This window comes from Limulus polyphemus, unplaced genomic scaffold (assembly GCF_000517525.1).
Source record: "Limulus polyphemus unplaced genomic scaffold, Limulus_polyphemus-2.1.2 Scaffold343, whole genome shotgun sequence".
NCBI classification, from domain to species: Eukaryota; Metazoa; Arthropoda; class Merostomata; order Xiphosura; family Limulidae; genus Limulus; species Limulus polyphemus.
Window position 1 is genome coordinate 135,988 of NW_013665953.1, and position 20,345 is coordinate 156,332.

The 20,345-nt window shown below is 30.9% G+C and overlaps 1 protein-coding gene across 3 annotated transcripts in view; it reads right to left on the reverse strand.

The window, feature by feature from the left end:
* Nucleotides 1-634: 634 nt before the first annotated feature.
* The window catches only part of LOC106457540 (cellular tumor antigen p53-like), a 28,700-nt gene continuing 8,989 nt past the window's right edge, over nt 635-20,345 (reverse strand). For 2 of the 3 annotated variants that reach the window (XM_022383519.1, XM_013916973.2), the window contains 10 exons: nt 19,006-19,080; nt 14,422-14,525; nt 12,820-12,898; nt 11,203-11,392; nt 9,877-9,987; nt 9,609-9,717; nt 8,294-8,424; nt 5,023-5,120; nt 4,261-4,364; nt 635-3,216 (listed from right to left, as the gene is read on the reverse strand). In XM_022383519.1, the coding sequence (XP_022239227.1) occupies nt 3,150-3,216; nt 4,261-4,364; nt 5,023-5,120; nt 8,294-8,424; nt 9,609-9,717; nt 9,877-9,987; nt 11,203-11,392; nt 12,820-12,898; nt 14,422-14,525; nt 19,006-19,080 (1,068 nt within the window). In that variant the 3' untranslated portion in view covers nt 635-3,149. Of the gene's footprint in view, nt 3,217-4,260; nt 4,365-5,022; nt 5,121-8,293; nt 8,425-9,608; nt 9,718-9,876; nt 9,988-11,202; nt 11,393-12,819; nt 12,899-14,421; nt 14,526-19,005; nt 19,081-19,368; nt 19,928-20,345 lie in introns of those variants that run through there. The other variant, XM_022383520.1, reaches the window with a different exon arrangement.

The window sequence follows — 20,345 nt, forward strand, 5'->3', positions numbered from 1 at the left end:
AATTATTTATAACATTGTTTTAGTGAGTCTGTATGGTCAAAAAATTTATAATACTGTCATAGTGAGTTTGTATGGTCAAATTATTTGTAATACTATCATTGTAAGTCTGTATGGTCAAATTATTTATAATACTGTCATTGTAAGTCTGTATGGTCAAATTATTTATAATACTGTCATTGTAAGTCTGTATGGTCAAATTATTTATAATACTGTCATTGTAAGTCTGTATGGTCAAATTATTTATAATACTGTCATTGCAAGTCTGTATGGTTAAACTGTTTTAATTTCATTGCCATTGAAAAGTATCTATACCACTGAAACAAAATGTTGCTGTTTGAAAAAACAACAACAACAAAAAAACATGCTTTTAGTTTTGTATGGCCAACATATTTATAATTAATTTCAAAATAAAATGATCTGGCAGTTCCTTCCTTTTATGGAAATCATTGAATACATCAGTGTAGTAAAAGAATGTGTGAAAGGTTATTTAGACAAAAGAAACCAAAAACAAAAGATAGTATTCAAAGATCAATGTTTTAAACAAAAGACTTTTATTGGAAACAAATTATTTTGAAGAACTTTCAAATATCAAAGTTTTAAAATTTTTAATTCTCTTGTTTTGAAAAAAAAAGAAGATAGGTTTTAAAACTGTTTTTTTTATTATTTCAAATTTAAACACATAAAAAGTCCATACTATAAAAAAAACTACCAACTGATTTGCTGGGTTAGCTTGTCCCATGAATCTTGTAAAAATCACAAGGTTGAAAGGCGTGGACTACAGTACAACTTGAAAGCTGCAATGCTTTAAAATAGTGTGAAATGGAGATAAAAAAAATAGAAAGAAAATTTCTTGTCATCTAAATTGCCAATAAAACTACTTAACTAACAATGTCAATAAAGAAGTTGAGTAAACCTGTTCCTTTAAGACATACAATGGTAAATTTTCCTTAAGCTCTTTAAAATGCAAGCACAGCAATCTTTCAGAAACTTAAAAACTAATTTTCAATATATATATAGTGTACTGCATGAGACATTATGGTTCATTTAATTGGTAACATTAAGTTATTTATTTGGTCATGATAAGATATCTTTCTTAATGACCCACTTATTAAGAACAAAACTCTAACTGCTAGATAATCAATGCTTTAGTAACTACATGTAGGAGGATTTTTTCATACGAACATTTTGTATAGTTCCAGAAAAAACAGCAGAAAATCAGTTTTAACACAGGAATCTAGCCTAACTACATAAAGTGTAACTTAAAAATATTACAATGTGTGTGAATGATTTTTCTTAACCTTTAATTATCACACACACTTGCAGTCTGTTAGCATAATAATAATAGTTAAACTTCAAAAATTATATTTCACAATGTTCTCACTACAAACTAGTACGAATTTTGAATAATCTAAACAGGAAATTCGAACAACTATGAACTCAAGATGGTAGAACACTGATAATTACAGAATATATATATAATTACAACTGATAACATTAACTTGGGTCTGTTCCGTTATATATCATGATGTAAACTGTCATGTGTTGCATTTAATCAGCTGCAGATTGCTGTACAAGTCATTTAATGTTTGGTTATTTGAAGTTAAGCACAAAGCTACACACAATGGACTATCTGTGCTCTGCCCACCATGGGTATCGAAACCTGGTTTCTAGCATTATAAGTCTGCTGTACCACTTGGGGAATGTTTGGTTAATCATGTTTTTGTTGTTATGGGAACTAATAACATCTGTTGAACTGTATTCTGTTTTGAAAAGGTTATTATAAAGGCAATATTGCATTGAATTTCGACAGCTGCTTATACTATAATTATTTTTACCACACTTCTGACTTTAAATCCATAATAGACTAAACTTGAAGAATATAGAAAAAAAAACACGATAGATCTGCAGTCTTGCATGATTTTTAATGTGAGTGTTGGTCGTGTTGTTTCACCAGCTTTCAGCATTAAGCTAAACAATAAATGTTGTTGCATGGGATGCATTATGACTGAACAAGGTTGATTATGAGCTGTTTTAAGTAGTGTGCGTTTGTATATGTACCTTGATAATTATATGTTACTGTAACAGATGTTATGTGTTATATTTATCAACTAATGATTGTTGTGAGAGCTATGCTGTGATGGATCTGGGAAACTATATAACTTAAGGCTTCTTTTGATGGATTTCCAAAAAGAATAAAAATAAAAAAGGAGGAAAAGGTGCTAAGAAAAAGGAAGAGTAATCAATTTTATTTTGAAAAAAATGAATGACAACCTTGGTTTATTATAAGTTGCAATTTTGAAAGACAGTCTCCCTGACTAGTTACTAATACCTAAACCTATGTTAAGCCAGATGAAGTTTGTCCAAGTTTGAAAATTCCTTGATTCTGAACATTCATGTAGAATAACGTAAAATCCATAGAAAAAAAATGTAGTTTTAAATGCATATTTTAATCCCCACTCCAAAAATCCTTTTGGTATAATATAAATAATAGTTCTGCCTTGAAATATAGTATAATATTCAATGGAAAGTTAGAACATCTAAATTAGAGCAATATGAAAGTAATTATGGTTTATGATCATCTCCTAACATATTATTATCAGAGCTTGTATTATTTTGTGTCACAATAAATGTTAATTACTGGCTCTAGGTAACTTGTATCAAAACAACATTGTGTAAAAGAAGATGTCACATTTCCATTGCTCTGATAACATAGTAATTCTTAATAACTTCAGAACACAAGCTACAAGGTGATATTACATTATTATCTAACCATACGGCAGTAGAAATGTAAAATTTCTCTCGTTTCTTTAAATGTTCTTAAAAACTAATAGTAAACTTCAATTCCCCATTTGAAGAGTTTGTCAAGACCTCACAGTTACACTGGTTTTTGTAACTTGAACCAGACAATCCACATAGGTTTTTAACTATGAGTGTTATTTTTTTTTCTCTCTTTATCAACTTAATTACCAAAAACCTCAAACAATGCTTCGCGTAAAAACAATGGTTTCTCAGTAACGACTGGTACAGATGTGACGAGACTACCCGATTTGCTACTTCTTGTAATCAGGTAGCCAACTCTCTTTAAAGGCAGTTAGATTTTCTCTTTATTCTTTCCCTTAAGCATCTAGGTCTGTCCAACTTTTCAGTCTTTAGTCACTTTCTTCTCCAGAAGAATTCTTATTTCCTTTCTTTTTGGGTTTACTGAAGTGCAGCTCCCTAATATAAAATTAAGAAATTTACTTCTTCAGTTAAAGTAAACAACATAACCACGTATTTCTAATACAGTTCCGTTCCTTTCTTTTTGGGTTTACTGAAGTGCAGCTCCCTTATATAAAATTAAGAAATTTACTTCTTCAGTTAAAGTAAACAACATAACCACGTATTTCTAATACAGTTCCGACTCGGTTTCTAATCCTTCAAAGCATTTTAAATTAACATTAAATACACTTAATAGCTCTTTCTGCTACAACACTATCAGTTTACAGCATACCGTTTAACTGCTGCTAGTTCAGCAGTCTTTAAATATGCAAAATGATTGATCTTAAAGGAAAGTTCTTTCAAAAAATATACCTTATCAAAGTGTAAACTTGAAGAGGTTATTAACTTTCACACTGACACTTACTTTTCTCATCTAAACACTTGCTGCCAGTTAACTATCAAAGTGTAAACTTGAAGAGGTTATTAACTTTCACACTGACACTTACTTTTCTCATCTAAACACTTGCTACCAGTTAACTATCAAAGTGTAAACTTGAAGAGGTTATTAACTTTCACACTGACACTTACTTTTCTCATCTAAACACTTGCTGCCAGTTAACTGACTGAACTAACTAAGAACAACTCAATGCTTATAAACAAATAATTTGTCTCTGCATGTCCTAAAATTCATTGAAGTAAAACAAACTTCATGACTTACTTTCCTTTGAAAGACATTTTTTGTATTAAAACAACTTAAACTAATATGCATAATCAGATCCAACTGTATGCCAAAAATATTTTTTTTTTCTCACATGTCTTACATACTTCTATTTATGCATGGTCTTTGTTTTTCACTAAAAGTATAAAAATACAACAAAAAGTAAACTAAACATTTTAATATATAATGTTCTCTCTATTTGCTCAAAATTTTTATTTTTGTCCATTGATAACTTTCTTTTGAATAAAAAATATAATACTGTGCAGCCAGTTTTACATCTTCTCTAAAACAAACAATTTCATTTTTTACGTATTAAGTATGTTTATAAGCTACTGTACACTTACTTGTCATGCTGGTAGGCTCTGAGTTGCTCACTTGTCAGGTATCTTTGTTTCTCTAGTGCATCTCTCATTATACATAGGTATTCATAGTTTTTGCGTCCTCTGACCTAAAGAGGAAATCAAGTTTCATATACGAGCACAGTTGCATGAAAATGAAATTTCTTTCATCTAATAAAATTACAAAACAGTACGGATTAATCAAAATTAATAATAATTTCATGACTTTTGTTTCTTGTTTTTACAAATGCTATATCACTGTTGTCAAATAGTCATTATGTTAAATGATAACAATGAATAGAACTTTTGATCATATTTTAAACATGATTTTAAAGATTTTTGGACTATTTTGACTGATTGATAGTTTATAGACTTTTTATTTCGGAATGTTTTTGCAAAGCTACTTTCTAATTTTGAGCTAACAGACTAGAGTCGACAGCACTCATCACCAACTCTTGGTCTACACTTATATTGAATAGTGGGATTTGACTGTCACTCTTACAGCTCACCCATAACTTTAAGGTGCTAAACATACATTTGTAGCAAAAGGATTTGAACCGTGAATCCTTAGAATCACAATTTAGGTACACTAACACTAGACTGTTATGATCTAGAACTAAGTGTTTCAAGTATAAGAATTACCTCAAGTTTAATATGGAATAAGATGTTCAATAAGACATCACTAGAGGTCACTCAAGAATACAGAAAATGCTAAGCAAAGAGTCACTTGTAAAATAGTTTTGCAAATGACTCAATTAAATTAATTACCTCCAAAGTAAAGATTTTATCATCATCGCTGCTTGTTTTTACTTTTTTTGGAAGTGGAGTATTGTTCCAAAGTTCTTGAGATAACCTGACAACTGTACCTGTAGATTAAACACATAAAACAGTTATATGTAGACTTTTCTCACATAAAAATGTGTGTTTTATTACAATCTCAATTTAATGTTTAGAACTGTTTACCTGACAACTTTCCTAACAGATCCAAATTTATAAAAAACAACAACCCTCAAATAACATACTACACAAGCAGGGGCATAGCCAGCACAATAGAATGGAGGGGGGGGGGTCTCTTTCCAAAGAAATATGGACTTTTCTTCTACACAAAGAATGTATGTTATTTATATTAAATTCAAGTACTTATCAAAAAAGCACAGAAAAAAACTTTAGTTTAGATAACTTTACACAGTATTGTGTATCTTCCTACTATTACATATAGAATTACTTTGCGGTAAACTAAAAACCATAAAATATTTCTCCACCCTCACTTCATTATCTACTGAAGGTTAGTTTTAAGAAAGTTAATTATACTGACGTGTACTTGTAGCTGGAATGGAAACTGCATATTGTACAGCTAACTCCCACACGTATACTTTACATATATTTTACACAAACACATAAGTTATGGTATATGACACTTGTAATGGTCATATGAACTCACAAGGGTTGAATAAGTCATGATAAATGTAAAATAGTGTGTGTTGTAAGCTGTTTTATTTTCTTTCAAAATGGAAATAATAACAGTGTTTAAGATAGTTCAGTAAGTAGGAATTACAATTCAAAGAACTGTCCATTTTATGGGGGAAACATAGAAAGGTAAGAGAACTTAAACCAATAAACTGGTGATGGTGGACTATGAAAAAGTGGCCAACAAAGATTAAATTTTCATGGGATATTCACAAGATGATGTGCTGATGTGTTTCTGGGGAGGTCCAACAAGTGTATTTGGAAAAGGTGTTAACTAAAGTTGAAAGCTAAAGCAAGAGATGAGAATTAAAGAAAAAGTTATAGTAATACGCTGAAAAACAAAAGCAAAACAGAAGGCACCCATCTTATTTCTTCTCCTCTATATGATTTCCTTGCCATTTAACTCCTACGACAAAGATGACAAAGAACTTCATTTCCACTATACGATTTCCTTGCTATCTAACTCCTAAGACAGTTTTCCTTAAGATGATAACAAAGAACTTCAGTTCTACTATATGATTTCCTTGCTGTTTATCTCCTAAGACAGTGTTCACTAAGATGATGACAAAGAACTTCAGTTCAACTATATGATTTCCTTGTTATTTAACTCCCAAGACAGTGTTCACTAAGATGATGACCAAGAACTTTAGTTCTACTATACAATTTCCTTGCTGTTTATCTCCTAAGACAGTGTTCACTAAGATGATGACAAAGAACTTCAGTTCTACTATATGATTTTCTTGCTGTTTAACCCCTAAGACAGTGTTCATTAAGATAATGACAAAGAATTTCAGTTCTACTGTACGATTTCCTTGCTGTTTATCTCCTAAGACAGTGTTCACTAAGATGATGACAAAGAATTTCAGTTCTACTATACGATTTCCTTGCTGTTTAACCCCTAAGACAGTGTTCATTAAGATGACAACAAAGAACTTCAGTTCTACACAGTATCAACTCCCACATTTCATAGTTCCCAAAGCAAACAATCCCAAATATAGTACAATAACATCATACATTATTGTAGTACTAGTGTTTCTTTTTGTTGTTCTAATTCTTAACTGCTGTACTTTGTGAAATGACACAAATTTATCATTATACTTTTATATTTTTGTGTGTTTATTCATAAAATGTCACAATGATAAATTAATAGCTAAAATATGAAGGTTCCATATGACAAGAAGAGCAGATATTACGAAGTAGAATGTAAAATACAGCTCACTATTTTTGAAGATTAAAATAATTCATGTTCATTGATGCAGTCTGCACATTTGGAATACTTTCTTGACATCAATAACCTATTTGGTATACTGTTTTTTGTATTTTTTATTTATTGTATACGATTATTTGTCTTCTCTAAACAACCACAATGGCTAAAACCAAAAGTCAACTACTGAAACTTTAAGGCTTAGTGACACGAGCATCATTATAGTTCAGGTTCAGAGTTACATCGTGAACAATCATCATTTACTAACTGTACAACATGATAACCTATACACTCCCAGTTTGACTAATGTGAATAACAGAGCAATGTTGCTTTCCTTTAGCATATTTAGGCCTACTCTTTTACCTGAAGAATTGAAGCTTCTGGCACACACCAAGTTTTTTCATTCGTGAAACATAGTTATATTACTCAAAATTTTAAAATTGATGTTTCATGCTATAACTAAGCCAAAACCAAGTAGATAACTGAATGTCAAGTTAATAACAGAAAGCACATGCACATCCAATCACTATCTATCCCTCACAACAGTATTCATAAGAGGGTGTCTTGTAAAATGTTTACGATGTTAGAAGAACATCTGTACTTATGAATTTCATTACTAGATGCTTGGTCAAATCTTAATCTTTTTTTTTGTCACCCAATCGTTATTGTAACATATAAAGTTTAGGCAGTAAATGACTAAATATATATATTCAGGGTTGAAAAATTAGCTAAAGTTGCATTGTTAAATTTAACTTGTTGTCTTGGAAACTTAGTATGCCACTGACTGTGAGAGACAAGATTTAAAATAATCTTGAAGAGTCATGTTATTGTAATGTGGGTAATATTTATTTATATATTTCTGCTGTAATTGTGTCTTTTCAGCAACATCAACATATGTCTCAAAACACATTTTCTTTTAAACTCTTATAATTATAACTGTATGTTTATGATGTTCATTAAACCTGATTACAACTTCTGAAGTGATTCGAAAGTTATCTGCAACAAAACAACTTGGATTTCGTATATGAATGTGGTGAAACCCCATTTTTCAAGAATTGTATTCTAGGGTTGAAAATCTAGTTGATCAAAGAAGAAATTTTTTCAATTTCTTATAATTAAAAATTTTGATTAAAATATGTTGATGGATTGATTTTGATTTTCCAGGATTCTTGACTATATTGTCATTTCTCAACGACTTCCCTACTTTTCAGAACCATTGTAAACTCTTGTACTCGGTTTTCTCTTCAACAATTTCAGACTTCACTGGATGAAGCAGTAATCTTAAAAAAATTCTTACTGTTAAATAATTTTTACTTACGATTGCATAAAAAAATGGAAGAGATTTAAAAATGAGAAGGTAAAACTCACGTTTGACACTATCCACTGTTCCTTGCTGTGGTTCATGCTGTTTTTCCAAAAGATTTTCTTCATTTCTGCGATCCCGCCCAGGACAAGCACAAATTCTTATTTCTAGTGCTCGACGTCCAAGACACAAACCACTGCATGATGATGAATGATAAGAAAGCAAAAACAATTTAATAACATATTCTATGAACAATAGGCATTTTTACTGCAAGGTGTCTGCAATTAATCAACAAATTATTTGATACAAACTGTCTACAATTGACTGACAAGTTATAAGTAGTGTAGCTACAACTTGACTGTAGTTAATCTATAAACTGTACACAGTTTAGCTCTTAATTATCTGTGACTGAACTGTCTTTTAACAGCACATTGTCTTACATATTTCATTAACCAATGATCTTCCTGTGATGATATTTAAGGAGTTTTTTAGTAGTAAACCATTTACATAGAACTGTAAACATTTCCTTCCCAGAAGCAAATTAATTATATTGTTTGTTTTGTTTGTTTGTTTTTAATTATGCACAAAGCTACACAAGGGCTATACGTGCTCTGCCCACCACAGGTATCGAAACCCGGTTTCTAGCGTTGTAAGTCTGCAGACATACCGCTGTGCCACTGGGGGGCAATTAATTATATAATTATACAATTCTCTGAGCATGACTTATTCATCACATTGTTTAAAATTATTTCATTGTAATATAAAGTTGTGACATATTAAAATTTCGATCAAATTGTTTTGTTTGTTTAGTGCAAAGCTACACAGTGGGCTATCTGTGCTCTGTCAACAGCTGGGAATCGAACCCTGGATTTAGCATTGTAATTCTATAAATTTACCACTGAACCAAGAAGAAATTGTTTTAACTGTGTTTTCTTTTTATGTTTATCACAGGCACTACATGAACATGTATAAAAGTTTCTCCAAACCTCCACAAAGGCTTTGAGCATGCAGTTTTTGGAACAGATAATTGAACTCAATGTTTTCATACCTGACACTAACTGCAAGGGTTTAAATCATTTTAGTAACTGTTTTTTGAATGTACAGATAACATTTATTTAAATATGAACACTGATTTGTTAAGACCAAACAATTCAGTTGAACAAGATAGTGAAAAAATATAGTTTTCATTCAAACATTAAAGTCAAAATGCCCAAAACTTTGCAAAACTTATTTTTTACATTTATAAACTCTCATATTACTTCAAACTCAGAAGAAAAGAGATATATGAATTTATTTTAATAGAAGAAAAAAAGTATTCTAAATTCCATAAAAATATCATTCTCAGAACTAAGGAAACACTGATTCAATCATAGCACTCACCGATCATTTTCTAGAGTAAATACAATTTGTATTGGACGACGATTTAGACCTCCTACACAGCTTCCTAAACACATGAATCTGAAGAGGTACACAATAAAGGACATTCCCACTGAAATCAGAAGCATTATGGTTACAAAAAATACAAGATGTTGCAAGTAGGACACACAGAAAATTAAAGGATTTCTTCACCCATAAAGTACAGCTAGAAAAGTAAGTTTTGTATGCAATAAGAAATATATCTGTAGGATTCATTAGTTGACGTACGTACCTTGTGGATTTTCATAAGGCACAACCACTGAATGTCTTCCTGTTGTAGGATCAACAAGATAGTAAGCCTGAGAGCTTTCACATCGGATTAAATGCTCAGGAGCTGGGTGATCTGTTGTTGCAAACAGAAAAAACAAATGTAGGATAATTCAAAATTAAAACTAGTACATCCATTTAAAATATTTCAGCAAGTTTACTTTGAAATGATTTAAGTGAGAAAGTAAGCTTATATAAGAAACATATTAATATTTCTAAAAAAAAGATACCTTAAAATGTGGAGGAACAATTTGGACAGATAGGACACCAATCTCAATGGACATTCAATCAATATCAGCATCTAGTGGTCCTACTAAAATCATTTTAAATACTTATTTACTGGTTAAAAGTACATAACTATTATCGTGAAAAACTTCTTTACTAGTAACTACTGTAATAAAGATCTCACAATAGTCTAACTACATCGGAAAATACACTATCTTTGTTAAACACTAGAACGTCTAGTGGAAAAGACATTAAGTTCTTTAAACATTGCAACATTAATTTTAGGACTACCTGTAGTCTGTGTGTTATGTGTTTGGATCTATTCATACTGTCCTTGTTGAATGGAAACATTAGAGGAATGAGCCTGCATCACCTTTTAAAAGGTCTGCCTGTCTAATAGTCATGTATGTCAAGTTCCACACTTGTGCTGGTTGGAAAATTTACTTGAAGGTTTGCCTGTTTAATGTTCAAGTATGCCAAGCTCTATACATGTACCAGTTGAAAAATTTACTCAAAGGTTTGCCTGTTTAATGTTCAAGTATGCCAAGCTCTATACATGTACCAGTTGAAAAATTTACTCAAAGGTTTGCCTGTTTAATGTTCAAGTATGCCAAGCTCTATACATGTACCAGTTGAAAATTTACTCAAAGGTTTGCTTGTTTAACATTCATGTACATCAAGCTCTATACATGTACCAATTGGAAAATTTACTCAAAGGTTTGCTTGTTTAACATTCATGTACATCAAGCTCTATACATGTACCAGTTGGAAAATTTACTCAAAGGTTTGCTTGTTTAACATTCATGTACATCAAGCTCTATACATGTACCAGTTGGAAAATTTACTCAAAGGTTTGCTTGTTTAACATTCATGTACATCAAGCTCTATACATGTAAAGTACTGATGACTATACACTGTGGTCCAAAAAATTGCACCTTACAGGGTCTCGTGTATTTCACCTGAATTGTGCAAGTAAATTTTCCAACTGGAATCTTTTATATACATATAAAGACCTTTAAAATAAAGTTATAAACTCATACATTTCATTCTTAACAGACACTCTTACTTTCATTGGATGCTTCATTTCTACTGGAATGAGTCAGACATCGTTTAACCACTTCTGTAACATATTCTGGTTTGGTGAACACAGCCATAGCACGGAGAATGGTGCCTGGGGGTGGGAGGTGCTTTGTGTGAAATCTCACAGGACAGGCAGCACCCATATTTACAAACAGCTTGTCCTTCATTTCAGAGTACTGAAATAGAGACACATAGTTAATATCCATATCGATATAAGAATGAGAAATTAGAGAATTATTTTTGATTTATAAAAACAAAGTAACCTAAGTTAAAGGCTTGTACCAAATCCAACAGACTTAACAAAATATTAAGCTCACACAAAACATAGCAGATATGTTTGTTGTTTCATCCACTGCTCAGGCTTGGTGGTGTCACAGAAGATGTAATCTTCTTTCTTGGGTGAAGTGGATAGACTTTGCGAGGCTGACGCTAAGTTGGTGCAGGATTTCAGAAACCCCCATCCATCCATTGTTTTCATGACTTTCCTCTTCTTCCATTTCCTGAGAGTAAGCTGTTGTAGGCTTTCACTGCTGGTTGGTCAGGGCCCATGCATGTTAGGTGGCCAAATCATATGACTCTTTGGGTTTCTACGTGTCGTAGAACTTTGTTTATTCTGACTATGTCTCCAACAACTTCTCTCCTGACTTTCTCCCTTCATTTTTTTAGTTTATGCTCTGCCCAAGCAGACAGAAGGTTTTTACTAGTATTATTTTATTAAATTTTAAACATTTATTTTACAAAAAACATCTTAATGAAGATGACTTTTTAATAGAATAATGAGAGCTTATTCAAATACAAAAATTCACTATACAACATAACCAAAACTTTACAAAAGCTAAGGTTCAAATGTAATTTGATTATACTCTTAAAATCATATTCACCTTGAAATTACCAGCTTGTTAATGCACTGTTCACTCACCAGTAGGGTCCACCTTCTGCATCATATCCAATAATTGTATGTAACTAATTGCCTGCCAAACACTTAAAGAAGTAGCCAAACTGCGTGAAACAACTAATTTTCTACATATAGTAGGAAGCCTAAAAGTACTTAATCACAATACTGATGATATTTTTTTTCATGCGAGATGTAACTGTTATGTTATTAGGGATTCTGTAACCAACGATCAATTTGACACTTAAATATTTTTAAATAAATGTGCTTAAAAAGCCAATGGGGCCAATCCTATCAGTAATTCTAGACTTAAACAGACTCAAGCTAGTGCTGTGCCTTTTCTTAAAATATTCTGCAAGTCACAAAAAAAAAAAGACATATATTATGTAACATTGATGAAACAAGATTTATGAGAAATATGGTGTGTTAAAAAGTTAATTTTTTTTTATTTATGACTCAAGCTCAGGATATCTGTCTAATATGATTAATGCTCAAATTGTGTCATAGATAGCTTACAGTTATGAATAAATATTTTGTTTTTCAGAAACCCAAAATTTGTAAAAATTTTAATTCTAGTAAGCTACAACATTGCTTCCTCATTAATGAAAAAAAATCAATGTGGAAAAGAAAAGTAAGAAAAACAACAAGCCATGCAGGTTGCCATATCTTATGAACAAATGATTTATCAAATAAAACTAACACTAAACTTACTGTCCAAGCTGTAGTTTTGGTTGGCTTCTCTTGGACTCCAAATGATAACGAAAAACCATACTGTCCTTGCCAGTTATTTCTATGAGATAAAGTAATATCAGTATAACAATAACATTATGGTGTACCAGTCTATGCATATTAGAATAACAATAGAACAATATACGGAAACGTACCTTGTATAAATACCTTTATGTTGAATTAGTTTCCAAGAAATAATGAGAATTATTCAAGTTATAAAAAAATGCATGAACATTCTCATATGGGATTATTATGTATTTATACAAGGGAGGGGGGGAATAGGTAGAGTTTTAAACAATTTAAATAAATTGAAAATATGCAGAAAATGTCAACAAATTCCACTGACTAAAAAAACAGGACTATTTTGAACAATTTGCAGTGCTACTCTTTCTTTTTTTTTAACTTTTGCTAAAGGTTGAAGTTGTTGTCTACGGATACTATTAAGCAGTAGTTTCTACCAGAAGAATACATGCAACTCTACCCTTTTTAATTTATATTCATTAATTAATTGTAAACCAAAATGCTGGTAGTGAGCTAGTTGATTCTAATGGGATTTTATTTAAACAATACATGATTAATTTATATTAATTAATTGTAGACCAAAATGCTGGTAGTGAGCTAGTTGATTCTAATAGGATTTTATTTAAACAATACATGATTAATTTATATTAATTAATTGTAGACCAAAATGCTGGTAGTGAGCTAGTTGATTCTAATAGGATTTTATTTAAACAATATATAATTAAATGTAAGACACTTAGCATTAAGCATTGGATACTATATATTCTGAATTATGTAGGAGGGAGAAGTTTGGTTTGAATTTCGCACAAAGATACATGAGGGCTATCTGCGCTAGCCGTCCCTATTTTAGCAGTGAAAGACTAGAGGGAAGGCAGCTAGTCATCACTACCCACTGCCTACTCTTGGACTACTTTTTTACCAAGGAATAGTGGGATTGACCATCATATTATAATGCCCCTATGGCTGAAAGGGCAAGCATATTTGGTGGGATGGGGATTTGAACCCATGATCCTCAGATTGTGAGTCAAGCAATCTAGCTACCAGGCCATGCCGGAACAAGAGGGAGAGGAAGTCTAATGCTTTGAGCCAAGGTAGTTTGATTAAAAGAGCAACAATGTCAATTCAAGCATCAGTTAGAGCTGATTTCTTAAAATAATGATCCATAATATTGTGTATATACAAGCCAGATATTTAAATACATTATTGCTTTAGTAGAATTTATTCAAAGTAAATTTTTGGCCACCTTACATTTTTCATTCAGCACTATATATATGTAATTTTGCTCTGACACTTTTTTTGTTTTAATTAATTTTCTTCTTCTTTACTTCAGTCTTCATAAATAATACTAGATGAAACACTTTTTTTTTTAGGGATTCATTGTTCTAATTAAAGACTTGTAGCAAACAAAATTATATTTTATTCCAAGGAGAAGCCTACTTTTCAGATAGCTTAATATTAATTACAAACATATAATTTAAAATAATTAATTCAATTATGATATATTTTTGATACTCAAAAGCTACTACCAACACACTTGGTATTTTAATGAATAAAACTACTCACGTAGCAGGCAAAGCACATGTGGCCTGTGCTAGTTTCAGTTGGTCTGGTTTTATGGCAGCTAGTTGATTAATAGGAATGACTCCAGGATATTCAGATTGACCCACCTAATCATAAAATCAGATAAGACCATTGTTAAAAAACAAGCACTTTGCTGATGAAGTCCAACAATAATTCATTGTGATTTAATCAGTATTATTTACAAAATACTATTCTGATAAATGTTGAGAAACATAATACATACAAACAGTTTTCATGTTAAACTTCTGTGGTGAAAAGTTATTGATGTTTATTGAAATGTTACTGTGATGATGCATAAAGATATTTAATGTTTAAAAAAATTGTGATAAATATTTACTAAATATAATTATGTACTTTTCCAGAAAAGAAGATATATCAACAGTTTCAAATAACTAATTAAACTTCAATTGAAAAACACCCACGTTAATACTTATAAAAAGTACTTAGCTTAAGAGTATCAACATATAAATGCAACTTCTACTACAATGCTATACAAAATTAAGAATAAACACTATGTTTAAGGTGCTGTAAGATAAAATTTAATAACAATAAGGTTGAACAGCTCCCATTGGATTTTAATATAATTTTGGTTTGTATACACAGTCATTTTATTTATACATATATTTCAAAACAATGACACACTTTTAAATTAAAGAAGTAAAAATAAAACACACAGAAATATATTATTATAAATAGTTCCAGCTGGTTCTGACAAGCAAACATCAAATCACCATCAAAGTAGAATTTTTTTCTTATACTTTTGTGATGACATACAGTGAAGTACTAAGTAATTCTAATTATAAAATTTAAAGTTTCACTTACCTTAGGTTTAAATTTTGATAGGCCTAGCAAAATAATTTGCATAAAAGGTTTTTATTAGAGGTTGTGTCTTTAAATAATGCTTTTGAATTACTGAAAAACACAAATGGAACTGTCTTTGGCTACATGTAGTACTAAATAAAATATTTTCTATTTCTATAATGTTAGTGTATTATTACTTTGCCTCCAGCTGAAGATGTATAAAATGTTAGGCCTAAATGTCAAGAAACGTGAAACCTAAACTTTGAATGCTGGTCTTTTAATTCTGCCACAAACCCTACATATTATCACAAAGCAAAACTGGTCATCATTAATGCATGCTTTCAGATAAAAATCTAATAAATACATATCTTTACTTGAAAAACGTACACAAATGGTAAACTGAAGGTTATGGGAAAAAAGGCAATTACTTTTATAAATATCCTTTACTTTGGAGAATACGCAAGTTAAGCTAACTTTATGAAACACAATGTAAAAATTACTTTAGTTCTTACTATTTTGTAGATTATTTTGAGTTAATGTATGAGATAAATAAAAAAAAATTGTCACGATCACTAAAAGATTAGTAGGTCAATCACAAAGCACATAATTTCCACTAAACTCCTATCTTAATAACTATGGCTTTTATTTGATATTTCTCTATCATCTCTCGTAATGTTGATTATACCTTGAGATCTTCTAGAAAATATAAACCCTCAGATTTGAACATAAACACTTAAAATTTTAATGTAAAACTGGGACGATCTAACCATGAAATATTTCTTAAAGCTAACAGTTAAAAGTTGTTTAATGATAGGAATTAACGAAAGTAAGCTTTCTAACAAATATTATCGTAAGTGAAAAATTGATAAGGGAAAACAAATTCCAAGATTGGGGCTTGAACCATTTGGATAATGGGGCTAATGCTCTATCCAAGAGTACAAGCTATTGCCAATTCCCTTCATTCCTAGGGCTTTTTAAATATGAATATGAAACTTCGTGATGTTGTGGTCAGGCAACTAGTGGGTTGATTTATCACCACCCAACCAAATCATAAGTCTCCCATAAACATTTTTATTACTATAGTTAATTCATAGTATGAATCATTGAAAGTAAACTTTATAACACACATTATTATAAGTGTAAAAGCTGATAAATGACAAGAAATTTTGGAACTGGGGTTTGACCCCAGGACCTTTTCTGACAAAATACCAGTAGTGACATTACCATTTAACCTCATTCTTCTAGCAAGAAGTCTAACATCAGACAGAAATGAAGTTAAAATGTCACTCAATAACTGGAAACATTGAACTTAAGGCATTAATGTGCATGCAAGAGCAATTATTCTTACTTGGCACTTAAATTGAATTATAAAATAATAATGTTCTTAATATCTACATATTTATTAAATATAATCACAACTGCTACATGAAACTATTACACTTAACAGGAATCAGAATGCTTAAATACAGTGGGTCCAATTGCTATATTAATTGCTCCAGAGCCATCCAACCTGGAAACTGTCAAACCCTTACCATATTGTATAAATATTTTAATATTTATGAAAATTTCTTATTCTTTGGTTTGGACTCTTTTTAATTTCTGGGAAAATGGTACTTTGATGTTGCTAGTTCTTCCAGAATTAGCCCCTTCCCTTATGTAATTCTTGAACTTCCACATCACTTTGCTAACTAATTTTAAACAAATTTGGCCTTTAGACTACACTGAACATGCTTTTTGTTTGTTCCTCAATTTAGCATAAGATATAATGTTATATCAATAAATAGATATTTTAAAAGACCAACAATGAGACAACTCATGCAACTGTAATTATAACAATATTCTTAATATTTAATTAGTTATTATATCTAATTACAATAATGAATATTATATTAGTGTTCCAATTACTATTTGATAACTGCTTAGAATTTAGTACATTAGTAAACTGTATACACTAGAATTTAATGCATGTAATTACAAATAAATAGTAAGGCCAAATACATTAAGGATAAGCAAAATCTTAAGATGACAGTGGGGCTTTGAAGAATTACATTGGAAGGCTAATATCTACTTATTCTTTAGTTTTTATTAATGAAGATTTAAGTAATATATTTTAGCCTAAACAAATGTTAGATGGGAACAAGATGATCACATTAATTCTGAGCTTGTTAAAAAATAATTGGAAAGCTTAAAAAATGATAAAATACCTGGGCCAGATAATATTTATCCAATGGCTTTGAAAGGGGATAAGGAATGAATATGTGAGCCACTTGCTATTATTTTTCTAGGTCATTGAACAGTGAGCAGGTGTCAGAAGATTAGAAGTTGGCTAATGTTATACCCTTTTCAAAGGAGGTAATAAAACTTGTCCCAGTAATTATTGGCTTATCAATCTTACATAAGTGGGAAAAGTTTTTAATAGTCTAATAAAAGATTCTTTACAAAATCACTAAATAAAGTTTAAAATTTTGTTAGATAGTTAGCATGGTTTCACTAGGGGAAAATCTTGTCTTACTAACCTTTTGATATTCTTTGAAGAGGTTACTGTTTACATATTTGAGGATACAGGTATGGATGTGATGTATTTTCAGAAAACATTTGAACAAATGCCAAATAAAAAGCTTGTTAAAAAGGTTCTCTTTAGGTTTGGAGGATAGGTTGGGTCATTGGATATGAAATTGGCTAGATGAACAAAAGCAGAGGGTAGTTGTAAATGGAATTCAGTCAAACTAGATTAATGTTATTACTGAGATATCTTAGGGCTCAGTTTTAGGACCTTTGCTCATTTTGGTTTACATCAATGACATAGATGAAGGAATGGTCAAGGTCAGTAGACTGTTTACATTTGCTGATTACATTAAAGTTTTGGGTGTTGCTGGATGTGAGGAGGATGCTACTGCCTTACAAAGGGACTTGGATTATTTAGTTAGTTTGGAGAATAAATGGCAGATAGCTTTTAATTATAATAAATGCAAGTCATCCAAGCCACTGAGATAGTGCTTTGTTGAAAGAAGTGAAGCCAACAGAATTTGAGGATGTACTTAAATACATATTAACTACAACTTAAAAGATATAGAATAATCTCTTTTAAACAAATCACTAGTTAGGTTTCAGAAGGAATAGTGTTAACATTTTTGGTCTTTATATCTAAGAAATGATCTTTAGTTATTGAAAAGGGTTCACAGATTGGCTACTAAAATGATTTTGGGAGCGAAATGGTCATCTCATGGACATAGGTTAAAATCTTTTAACTTATCTTCTCTTGAGAAAAGAAGGGTAAAAGGTGATCTTATTGAAGCTCAAAAGATTGACTTGGGGATCAATAAGATAAAGGCATCTGATTTATTTATATTATGAAGACAATAGGATGAGAGGTCAGTTTAAGATTCAGATAGACAAGCTAGGCTCTAGTTAAGACAAATTTAATTTCTTGGCAAGGTGACTGGCTTGTGGAATAAGATGCTGTAAGTACTAACAGAAACTGGTATTTTAAAAGAGCTTAAAAGAAAATTACGTTTTTACTTTTTCTCAAAAATGGGTATAGGTAAGAACAGCTTTTAATAACAAAATGGATCTTGTTGTTCATGTTATACTATAAAACTAATTCAAGGTTTAGAAGCACTGGTAATGATATGATAGTCAAAATATTTTTCTTTGAATTTCATGAAAGCAGAAATAACCAAGAGAAAATTGTATGACTAATTATGTGACAAAATGTATACCTTTTCCTAGCACCTTAGTTTCAATATATTTAAGAGAATGACTCACCGAATATTCTGTGTAAGTCATGTCTGATGTAGATGTTGAAGGAGTAACAACACTAGTTTCATAGCTTGGGGATACCTAAAACATCATAAAGTTACCATTTTATTTTTTTGTCAAATGAAATACTAAGCTTACATATACTATCAAGACTATATGAGTAAGTTTTCAAGCTTGATCAACTTGGTGAGACTTTTAGTGCAGCTGACTGAAACAAAATTTTGAAACCAACTTTCTTCAAAACAATACAAAACAATTGTTGTTTTTTTCACAATAGTGTTATAACAGTAATGTATATGAACTTCATCAACCAACTGTTTCAACAAGATACCTAAACAGACAGACACACAAATATTTATATACACATACATATCTCTTATCAGTCACCAGGTTGTCTATGATCCACATCTATGTTTATGCAATAAATCTCCATGCAAGGTATATCTTTCAGTTGAATGAAAACATTATTCAGGCATTTTGAACACCGATACCTACCTCACTTATATCTAACTCATGCCACTAACTTTCCAGTTTCACTGTGTTAATTGGAATCCCTAATTCGAAGAAGTAAACAGCTTGGAATGATAGGTGCAAGTTAAACAACAAAAAAAAAAACTATTCTGTGACGCACATGCTTTCATAACGTTATATAGCAGACATATTTTTGTGGGAAAAAACATGCACTGAATCTAAGACTTGCCTTTTTTTATTATAAGATACCGTTTTTTTTTGTCAGTTTATCCTATGAAAATTGCGATAAATAACAACATAAAAATTTTTGACCTTCGTACAATTTAAACGAGACGATTCACTTTTCTTTAAGTCTAACTGTTCGTTAATGTTTCCGACATATATATCTTTTGTTGAAGAATTACGCAAATATTGTTGGAACTAAACCTATACCAACCCTTTTGCACACGTAAATTTTTCCATAAAAAACAGTAGCAACTACGGTGAAGTTTTATAACTATAGATACGATGATAACATCAACTGACGTCAATACCTTGTCTCTGCAAACTTGAGAACTTATGCACCCTGGTTTATAATTACATCATTTTCTAATTGACGTTCTGTTGTACAACACACACAGTTAAGGTATTATTAACGCTTCACAACTATTCATCCTTACGTTTCATACTTTTTTCTGCCCGTTACTCTGAAAGATATCTTTTTCATATTTCGGTTCAAACTAATATAGTAAATATTCAAAGTCTTGCTCTCTCGTTTTGTAATTTCACACCAGTTTTTATTCCTTATTAAACACACCCAAGAAACAATGCATGAATGAACTTAAACAATGTACTTGATATCCGAGTCCATACAAAACATGTCAACAGATTTCGGT